The 11,423-nt window shown below is 47.6% G+C and overlaps 1 protein-coding gene across 1 annotated transcript; it reads left to right on the top strand.

Moving 5' to 3' along the window:
- Positions 1–4,891: 4,891 nt before the first annotated feature.
- LOC115242552 (basic proline-rich protein-like) lies at positions 4,892–5,458 on the top strand. Its single transcript, XM_029818938.1, has one exon. It carries the CDS (start codon positions 4,892–4,894, stop codon positions 5,456–5,458), a length of 567 nt encoding a protein of 188 aa, XP_029674798.1.
- The last annotated feature ends 5,965 nt before the right edge of the window (positions 5,459–11,423 follow it).

Below are 11,423 nucleotides of genomic sequence, written 5' to 3'. Positions count from 1 at the left end.
AATCGAAGAATTAAAGCGATCTTACCGCTACGCCGACGAGTTCCTCCTCCTCGGGTTACCCGAGATGCTACGCGGGAACCCCTTGTTGTGGTACCGCAACAACCACGAAGATTGGACCACCTGGGCTGCCTTCTGCGACGCCTTCCGACTAAAGTACCTCCCACCCGACTATCAGGACCAAATGCGGCAAGATGCCCAAGCCCGGAGCCAAAGACCTGGGGAGTCTTTCGACCAATACGCCACGGACCTGCTAACGATGATGAAGCGCGCCGGGGGCTACACACCACGGGAGAAGGCTCGCCTACTATATGACAACCTACACTCCAGCTACCAGCTGTACATTCGGGCGGCAGAAGCCACCAGCGTCGCCGAAATATCGACGCGTTGCGACATCGACTGCGAAATTTCGTAACCCAGAACCCCGCGCTATTCCCCGAACATGACGCCGCCGACATGCCGAACAAAGGAGAAACAACGCCGGTACGACCCGAACCGACCCCAGACCAGGCCAAGCCAAACCCAGACCATACCGAGCCGATCCCCGACCGTACCAAAACGACTATACCCGATCCGACCGCAATGCTAGATCGAATCCGAAAGTGGGGCCTATGCTTTGAAGGCAAAGACCCATTCGCGGTTATCGAACGAATCGAAGAATTAAAGCGATCTTACCGCTACGCCGACGAGTTCCTCCTCCTCGGGTTACCCGAGATGCTACGCGGGAACCCCTTGTTGTGGTACCGCAACAACCACGAAGATTGGACCACCTGGGCTGCCTTCTGCGACGCCTTCCGACTAAAGTACCTCCCACCCGACTATCAGGACCAAATGCGGCAAGATGCCCAAGCCCGGAGCCAAAGACCTGGGGAGTCTTTCGACCAATACGCCACGGACCTGCTAACGATGATGAGGCGCGCCGGGGGCTACACACCACGGGAGAAGGCCCGCCTACTATATAACAACCTACACTGCAGCTACCAGCTGTACATTCGGGTGGCAGAAGCCACCAGCGTCGCCGAGCTAAGCAGCCGAGCACGAGAAGGTCCTGCGCCGGCAGAAGGAGGAACAACCACCGGCCCGCAGTATGCCAAGCTCACCGGTCACCGCAGCCACATACAGACGGGAAGAGTGTTGCTGGCGCTGCAAGCAGCGAGGCCACACGCGGCTCGACTGCAGGAGACCGCCGCGCAAGTTCTGCTCTCGATGCGGCCGAGATGGAGTGCTCACCCGCGACTGTCATCCGCCGTCGGGAAACGCCTTTCGGGCCGGGGAACCAGCGGCCACCGCCCGACCCGCGCAAACCCAATGAGGTTCACACCCAGGCCGCATCTAAAGATACGAGTGCTCGACCGACATATATGGGCACTGCTAGATTCCGGCTCCAAAGTCTCATTTGTGAGCCCGGCCACGGCCAAACGCGCCAAATACTGCGGCCATCCCCCTCGGGGGGTAACCCAGCAGATCAACTTGGCCGACGGCACCACCATACTTATTACGCAAATCGTAGACCTGCCGGTCGCCACGATTGACCGCACCGTAATGCATCAATTTCAGGTCATGCCGAACCTCAGCGGATCAATCCTGATCGGCATTGACCTATGGGCCAAGCTAGGGGTGGCACTACCGGCACCCCCGGGCGCCACCATCCCCGCGGTGCCCGCCGTAGGGGAAGTCTCGGCCGGGCTAACACCACGAACCGCCGACGATGACCGACGCCTAAGGGAGTTCCTGAGCCAGAAACTGGCCGCTTTCGCCACCGTACGAGGACCGACCGACCGTATTATGCACCGGATACACCTGACAACCGACCAGCCGATCAAACAGAGATATCGGCCGCGTAACCCAGCCATGCAGGCCGTGATCGACCGCGAGGTACGCAAGATGAAGGACGCAGGCGTGATTGAACCATCACAAAGCGCCTGGAGCTCCCCAGTGGTGCTGGAACAAAAGAAAGACGGCACCCATCGGTTCTGCATCGACTTTCGCAAAGTCAACTACGTGACACAGAAGGACGCCTATCCACTGCCGCACATCACGGCCACCCTCGATAAGCTACGGGGCGCCCAGTACCTTAGCACCCTGGATCTAAAGAACGGGTACTGGCAAGTCCCGCTGGCACCCGAGAGCCGTCCGGTCACCGCGTTCACCGTGCCAGGGAAGGAACTCATGCAGTTCCGAACCATGCCGTTCGGGCTGCATTCGGCCCCCGCCACGTTCCAGCGCCTCCTAGACTCCATCCTGGGGCCAGAGCTGGATCCCAACGTTCTAGTATACCTAGACGACATCGTCATAGCCAGCCCGACGTTCGAGAAACACCTGACGCACCTAGCCGAGGTCTTCCGACGCCTACGCACCGCAAAACTCCAACTTAATGTGGACAAATGCCACTTTTGCCGGGACAGCCTCCGATACTTAGGCCACGTCATCGATCGACACGGCATCCGCACCGACCCCGCCAAGGTGAGCGCCATCGCCGACTGGCCCGTGCCAACCAGTCTTCGGCAGGTCCGACAATTTCTGGGCTTAGCATCATGGTACCGGCGCTTCATCGCGGATTTCTCCGCACTGGCCGCACCGTTGACACGTCTAACGCGCAAGAACGCCTGCTGGACTTGGACCGCCACCGAAAACGAGGCCTTCCAACGCCTCAAAGGGGCCCTGACTTCCGCCCCGGTGCTCGCGTGTCCAGATTTCGGAGTGCCGTTCACCCTGCAGACCGACGCTAGCGTGCACGGGCTGGGCGCCGTCCTAATTCAACAGCTAGCCGAAGGAGAGCGGGTCATCGCATACGCTAGCCGGACGTTAAATCAGGCCGAGCGAAATTACAGCGCGACCGAACTAGAGTGCCTCGCCGTCGTCTGGAGGATCCGCCGGATGCGGAACTATCTGGAGGGATACCGATTTACCGTACTCACTGACCACCAGTCCCTACGATGACTCCAACGCTTGGAGGCCCCGTCAGGACGACTGGCACGCTGGATGATCGAACTTCAACAATACGACTTCGAGATCAAATACCGACGCGGCACCCAGAACCAGGTGGCCGATGCGCTCTCCCGCCAGCCCGAGATAGCCGCAACACGACAAACCCAGCCATGAGCCTGGTATCGCCGGATCAAACAGGACGTCCAGACCCAACCAGCCGACCGACCGGATTACCAAATACGCGACGGGCTCCTGTATCGACATATACTCCACGACTTAGGGCCAATTTCACCAAGCTCGGTTAGATTAACCGACGGTTAAAATTAGCAGGGTTCCAACTGAATTGATAAGAATGCTTGGTTTTCCTTCACCTCTATTTTCTGTTGGCCACCCTGCTAATTTTAACCGTCGGTTAATCTAACCGAGCTTGGTGAAATTGGCCCTTAGACTTCCGGGAAGTACCTGCCGACGCACAGTGGAAACAATGCGTCCCGACACCCGAACGCGCCGCTCTACTCCAACGCTGGCACGACGACCTAGCCGCCGGACACTTAGGAACCGCCAAAACCATGGCTCGCATCGCCCAGCAGTATTACTGGCTGGGGATGCTACGAGAAATCGCCCGATACGTACGCTCCTGTACGACCTGCTTGGCTCATAAGGTGTCGCAACAGCGACCCGCCGGCACGCTGCACACCGCTCCGGTCGACGTACCATGGCAACAGGTCTCGATAGACCTAGTGGGACCACTGTCCCGCTCCAACCAACAGCATACATGGCTTTTCACGATGCAAGACCGGTTCACAAAGTGGCTAGAGGTCACGCCTCTGCGGAAAGCAACCGCCGCTAACGTCACCAGAGCCTTCGTTGACCAGGTCGTGTACCGACACGGGTGCCCACAGTGGGTCATCTCAGACAACGGGACCCAACTAAAGTCCAAGCAGCTGGAGAGGCTACTGAACACGTTCGGGATCCGACATCGCACCTCGCCGCCCTACACGCCGCAGTGCAACCCTGTGGAGCGGGCCAACCGGACCATCAAAACGATGGTAGCACAATACGTGGGGCGGAACCAGAAAACTTGGGACGAGCACATCACCGCTCTCCAATACGCATTCAACACCGCATGGAGCGAGGCCACGGGGCACACCCCTGCCTACCTCAATCACGGGAGAGAACTCGCCAGGCCGCACCCGGAAGACCGGCGCCAATCGGAAAACGGAGCACCACCAGACACGACCCACCGGCGGCTACAAGAGGCATATGAGCTCGTACGAATATGCTTAGCGCAGGCATTCCAACGCCAAGAACGACATAATCTGCGGCGGCGGGATTGGAGGCCCAAAATAGAGGAGCTCGTATGGAAGAAGAACCATACACTCTCCGACAAAGCGAAGGCATTTAACGCCAAACTGGCCCCAAAATTCATAGAGCCCTTGGAAGTACGGAAAATTATCTCCCCGGTCATCGTCGACCTCCGGGAGCAACGCGGGCGCTGGCACCGGCACGTGCATATACAGGATCTCAAGGCACACCCGGATCAACCCGAAGCCGCGGACAACCGAACGGACTAACGCCTGACAGCCGGAACCCGCCCTACAGTCACCACCGCGGGAAAACCACCAGCACCCGGCGATTACCAATCACGAACACTGATAGCGCGCGATAACATCGCGGTTATCGACCACGATCCTCGATATCCAGCGTACCGACCCCGGAGGTCAAGCTTACCGATTGCGAAAGTCGGTACAAGCGGAAACGAGCGCCTTACCGACCCCGGACACCGATACAAGGATAACGTGCGATCCGGAGCGGCCCAAAACCCGCGATACGCAACCGATGGCGTAACCGATCCGATGACGCGCCGCGGAAAATCGCAAAAACCTCGCATACCGCATACTGGGCATTCCAAAAGCGCGTATAAAAGACCGAGCCCCGAACCGCGAGAAATCAGTCGACCAGAACCATGCCGACGGAAGACGAACGCCGGCAACTCGTCGAGTTATTCGGACGATGGTCCGAGGACGAGGAGGGCGAGTTCCCCAACGGTCCCGGGCCAACACCCGTTACACCGCCGAGAGGAGAACCACCGGACCGCCACCGACGACCGGCACCCCGCGTCGGCACCGCAATCCAGCGGGGCGACGCAGACAACAGGAGGAAGATCCTCCTCCTGTCCACGCCGCCACCACCACCACCGGACCGACGTCGGGCGCCAAGGCCGGCATCCCGGCCCCGAGCAACCCGGCCAAACATCGCCTCGTGCGCCGCCGCGGCACCACCACCTGCCACACCGAGCCGGCTCCGCCGTCCCCCGACCACCGAAGCCGGAGCCATCAATGGCACCAAGGACTGCCCGGCCGACCCCAGCCCTGGGACCACAACCACCGAACCCGGTGGCAATTCGAGTCGCCACCGGGACGGTGATAAAGGTGCCACACCACGCGGCCCCCCAAGTCCGTCGCCATCGCCAGTGGACTCCGTAGGGCCTATGGATCTTGCGGTTCAACGCCGACGTGACCCTCCGAAGTAGCCGCCTACGGCGAACCGCCGCCGGGGCCGGCGCCGCCACCATCTAAAAAGGGGAGGGGGTAATGTAACGGCAGGGCCGTTACTACCGGCCTGTAAATATATATATATACACACCCGCACGGCTTGCTTATTTCACCTAGCTCTACCTGTCCTGCTACCGCCATCTTGCTAGCCGCATGCGCTCTCGCTTACCGGCACGCTCTATCTCTCTCGCGGGGTCCCCACGCGGTACCGACTCCCACCGACGGCGCACAGTGAGGAACGCCGGCCGGGTATATAAGCCCGGCCGGCCGAGACATCGGGACCAGATCCTATCCCGACCAGCTCCTGATACCGATCTCACCACTACCTACTGCCTCTTGGGGCTGAGGCTGAACTCAGCTCTGTCGGGTTGCACCGACACTCTACTCCTGGAGTCGAGGTTGCCCTCGACCCCGCCGGGTTGAACCGGCTCCTGCCTACACCGCTCCTGGAGTCGAGGTTGCCCTCGACCCCGCCGGGTTGGATCGGCTCCTGCCTACACCACTCCTAGAGTCGAGGTTGCCCTCGACCCCGCCGGGTTGGACCGGCTCCTGCCTACACCACTCCTGGAATCGAGGTTGCCCTCGACCCCGCCGAGTTGCACCGGCTCCCGCCTCTACCTGGGGTCAAGGCTGTATTTGGCTCTGTCGGGCTGAACCGACTTCCGTTGCTCAGGCAGTGCTCGACGTGACACTCGAGCCTGCCGGCAATACCTAGCCACCTCACCCGACAGTAGCTTTATAAGTGCATGTACAGACCGCGCTGTAAATATAATCGCATGATAGAGATAAGTCCGCTAGTTCTAAGTCTCGTAGTCCTAGACCTGCTAGTCTTAAGGCCTGTTAGTGCTAAGTCCGCTAGTTGTAACCGAATCCTAGTTTTAAGGCCTGTTCATACTAAGTCCGCTAGTTGTAACCGCATGCTAGTAATAAGACCTGTCTAGTCCTAAGTCCGCTAGTTAAAAGACCTGCTAGTAATAAGACCTGTATAGTACTAAGTCCGCTAGTTATAAGGCCTGTTCGTAATAAGTCCTCTAGTTCTAATCGCGCCGTCAGCGCATGTAAATATAACCGGGAACGATTGCACGCCGAGCCTGTCTTGCGCTTCTCGTCGCTTTGCAACCCTCGCTTTGCGTCTCCGCTTTGTGCCCCGCATCCTGCTACCAGCGACATCGCTCCACGCACGACTTCGCCAGGCCCTGCACGCTGTATCTATCTTTCTCTTACTAAATAAAGCATCGTTTCTACCTATACTGTGCCTCGTAAGCTTGAGTCTCCCCTCCTCTCGAACCCGGACACCGACGAGCCGATCCGAGCGTCGAGCGAGGTGACCGCGTTACAAGGTTTCGCGGAGTGTCTTTCCGCGAGCAACGGAGATACTCGAATTTTTTAGCGATTTTCTATCCAGAGCGATACGTTATTGCGAGCGAGACTTTTAACGGACTGCGACTCGCTCTTTGCGCGCGGTGTTTTTATTGACTCTTGTCCTTCTGGAAGGATCCCGAATCCACTCGAAATCGACGTGTTTCTGCCGACGGTTTTTATCAAGAGACACGATAGTGTCTCGCGCCAAGTCATGCGCAGCAACAGTGAGGCACCCCGTGTATCTTTACGCGAGTCGGCTAGTTGAAGAGTTCTTAGATCATCGAACCTCAATAACGGCTGAACCGATTGATGTTTTAATAATCTTAATCGAAAGCTTGAGTTTGTTTTATATTATGAAAATATTTTTACTTTTCTTCTACGTATCCTATAAATGCAGATATTATAATCCAAAGTCGAAATGTATATAATTTTTACTAAGTCAAAAGCCACTATGGATAACTGCGAGCAGTTATCGATATAGACAGTCATATCAGTTAATATAGATATAGACATCAAGAATACTTTTATTTAAATTACAATATAAGTTATAATATAATATAAATTATATAAGTTATGATGTGTTTATTCTATATACTTACGAGACAGATTAGTTAGGTAATCTATAGTATAGCACAAGCGTATAGTATTTCTAATATTAAAAATTGCAATGTGATCAAAATAGTGGAATATATTTAAGTGAAAAAAATTTTTAATTCAAAAGACAAATTTAAGTACAAAATAACTTTTCAATTAGAGGAAAACTTGGCGCTGTTAAATTCAAAATATAAATAATACGTTAATTAGATTAGCATATATTCAATTTTAATTTCTTAAATGGAATCCCCTATTTTTTTTATTCCAAAAATTGTATGGTTTTGAGGGGAACATAAGATGGTGTCATTGGTTTGACCTTGGATGGCATCGTTAAAATCAAGTCAAGGACACCTTTAATTTTTTAAATGGAATAATGGAACAGAATAATGGAACCCCCCTTTTTTTATTACATATTCTTGTAGCTTATTTCGAGAGTTTTGCAAAACACTATAAAAAAGTATTTTTTTCATTAAGTACTTTTTGAGTAATTTTATATCTTAATCTGACATATTTTGATACTTTGATATAAAAAATGGGGGGTTCCATTTAAGAAAACATCGATCACATTAATTTGGCTTTGAAAAGATCATTCAAGGTCAAGTCCATATTTTCATCATATGTCCCCCTGTGAATCATACAACTTTTGTCTAAAACATTTTTGTCTTAAACTTATAGATTTTAAGATATTTCAATATTTCAAGTTAAATCTTGTACATAAACAGCAAACCGATATCCAAGTATGCTATCTGAACTCTATTGGAAAATAAAACAAGCTATAATTTGAAAACAAGGTCATATCGGACATATGTTTATATGAACTTTTTCTTTTATTTTTGTGTCCTGAATCCCCCATTGCAATACTTCCCACTTTTTAGGATACACCCTGTATATACATATACCATATATGTATACTCTATCCAAAAAGATAATGACCTCGTTTCGCGCATGCTGGCAAAGTGGGGAGAACATGGCGAGATATTAAATACCGTATACGTAGATACGGCTCCCTCGGGACCGAGACTATTATCTCATGTCAGTTTAAAAAATTAAACAGATGAAATAATCTCGATTAATTTCAATATGATATAAAATAGAAATGTTTGGTCAATTTTTATTACGAAATTAAAATAAAAAATAATATGACAGGCAATTATAAGAGCAAAAGTTGTAATATATTTGAATTACACAAAGTGGGTGGGGGTTTAAAACTAAAAAAACCACATAGTAGCCATCCCTGAAAAATTAGCAAAATTTTGGTACCAATTTCGAAAAAAACGGTCCATAAATGTAGAAGTAGTTTGCGGTCAGACAGACAGACAGATAGACACCAACTACTTATATATATAGATATCACATTTTTTATATTTTGAAAATGCATAATACCTATTCTCAAAACTATTATATATGTTTATTTTTTATGTAATTTCATTTTTTTGTAACTTTTTTTCATTTAGAGTAACTTTTCACCTAATATAAATCAATGGTTGGAAGAATTGCTAAAAAAAAGAGAAGTAAAAATTTTCCATCTGAATTAAGAAACTTTGCTTTGACACTTCATTTTTATTCGCCAAGTGCATCAAGAGACACGGTAGTGTCTCGCGCCAAGTCATGCGCAGCAACAGCAAGGCGTACCGTGTATCTTCACGCGAGCCAGTCAGTTGAGAATAACTGAAATTATCAGATTTCAATAACGGCTGGACTGATTGAGATCTTACTAGGCTTAATTGATAGCTTGGGTATTAATTATATAACGAAAATATCTTTATATCTCGTTATACGTGATCGCGAAAATTATTAAAAGATATCTGAAACTCGATCTCTATGATAACTAATAATTAACAATTCATATGCGATTGCTATTTATCGAAGCAGATCAAGAGACACGGCAGTGTCTCGCGCCAAGTGATGCGCAACAACAGCAAGGCGTACCGTGTATCTTCACGCGAGCCGGTCAGTTGAGAGTAACTGAAATTATCAGATTTCAATAACGGCTGGACTGATTGAGATCTTACTAGGCTTAATTGATAGCTTGGGTGTATTAATTATATAACAAATATCTTTATTTTCACTCTACATGTGTCGTGAACGGCCATATTATGACGCAAAGTCACAATGTGGAAATTTTCACTTAAGAAACGTCAACGTCGACGACGTAGTCGACCACATGAAAATGTACTTTTCTAGCTTTACACGCAGGATGGCGCCGAGAAAATCGGTCCATAAATGTGGAACATAGTGTGTGGGTGCGTGAGTGGGTGGGTGGGGGTGAAAAACTATAAAAAAATTACATAGTAGCCATCCCCGAAAAATTAGAAAAATTTACGCTACTATGTGTGGTCTAAAAAATAGTATCAAAATTTTGCTAATTTTTCGGGGATGGCTACTATGTGGTTTTTTTTTAGTTTTACACGTCCACCCAACCACGTACCCACACATTATTAATTTCTATTCCGCTATATATTAATAATCGCTATATATTAATAATTATTATATGCCAAGTAAAATATTTATAACATTTGCAAAATTTAAATTAGTGATTCATGTGGTTCATACTATGTGTTTTTTTTTAGTTTTACACCCCCACTCACGCACCCACACACTATGTGTAGTCTAAAAAAAACTAAAAAATTAAAAGAACTAAAAAGTACAAAAATTTTGCTTATTTTTCGGGGATGGCTACTATGTGGTTTTCTTAGTTTTAAAAAACTACATTAAAACTAAATTAAAAAACGAAAAAAAACGAAAAAAAAAACAGATAGTAGTTATCCCCGAAAAATTAAAAGAAATTTATATATATAAATTAATCCATCCACCTACGCACTCACACACTATGTGTGATTTTAAAAAAAAATTAAAAAACTAAAAAATTAAAAAAACCACATAGTAGTCATCTCCGAAAAAATAGCAAAATTTTGGTAGTAATTTCGAGAAATTTATATATGTAAATATCGTCTGTATGTCTGTCTGTCTATTAATTTCTATTTCGCTATCTATTAAAAATTGTTGTTGAATTTAAAAAATCACCCTTTATGGGTAATAAGAGTTTATATTTCTTGACGTGAGTCATTTCATAAATGATTATATAAATAAGTTGCTGGTTTCACATGTTAAATGTCATTGATTAAATGAATAGACTTATTAAAACAAAAAATATTATCATGGATGAAAAAATAAATAAATCGAATGAAATTGGAAATGTAATAATGAATGAAAATAATGGACATAAGATTAAAAGTGTTACTCTTAATGAAATAACTGGACAGAGTGAAATAGATAGAGAAATCGAAAAATTTAAAAATAGTAAATACTAAAAAATAATTAATTAGTTAATTTTTGAAAAAAAGACTATTCATTTAAATTTTACTAAACTTTTAATGATTATTTTAAGATTTACTAATCTAGCTATTTTATTTTATTTTAATTATTTTATTTTACATTTTATTTTTCTTATTTTATTATTCTTAATATCATCATTTAACCTAATCTAATTTATAATTAAAAAATTTCAGTGTTGGATAATGGGCTCGATCAATTATTATTATCTGCAGTAATTGAATATAAAAGTCAAAAGAAGAACAAGAAGGAGGAATATATTAAGGAAAAATTGCAGGATGAAAACAATAAAGAAATTAAAAAACGTTAGGATGACAATGAAGATAATAAAAAGAATAAGAAGAACAAAAAAAAATAAAATTTGAATTTAATAAATTTTTTTATAATACCATCAAAAAATAAAATTTGAATTTAATAAATTTTTTTATAATACCATCTATATATTATGTATATATAGATGGGAGTGACTCAACAAGTAATTTCAAAACGCCTCAAAGACATGGGAATGATTCAGAAGCAAGGAAATTGGGTGCCGTACGAGTTGAAACCGAGAGATGTTGAACGGCGTTTGTTCGCTTGTGAACAGTTGCTTGAAAGGCAAAGACGGAAGGGATTTCTGCATCGCATTGTGACTGGGGACGAAAAATGGGTTCA

The sequence above is a fragment of the Formica exsecta genome, unplaced genomic scaffold (assembly GCF_003651465.1).
Source record: "Formica exsecta isolate Colony F162 unplaced genomic scaffold, ASM365146v1 scaffold608, whole genome shotgun sequence".
NCBI lineage: Eukaryota > Metazoa > Arthropoda > Insecta > Hymenoptera > Formicidae > Formica > Formica exsecta.
This window is presented reverse-complemented; position numbering and strand designations above follow the sequence as displayed.

Coding starts and splice junctions, on each gene's coding strand:
- LOC115242552 (XM_029818938.1), top strand. CDS start 4,892: ATGCCGACGGAAGACGAACGCCGGCAACTCGTCGAGTTATTCGGACGA.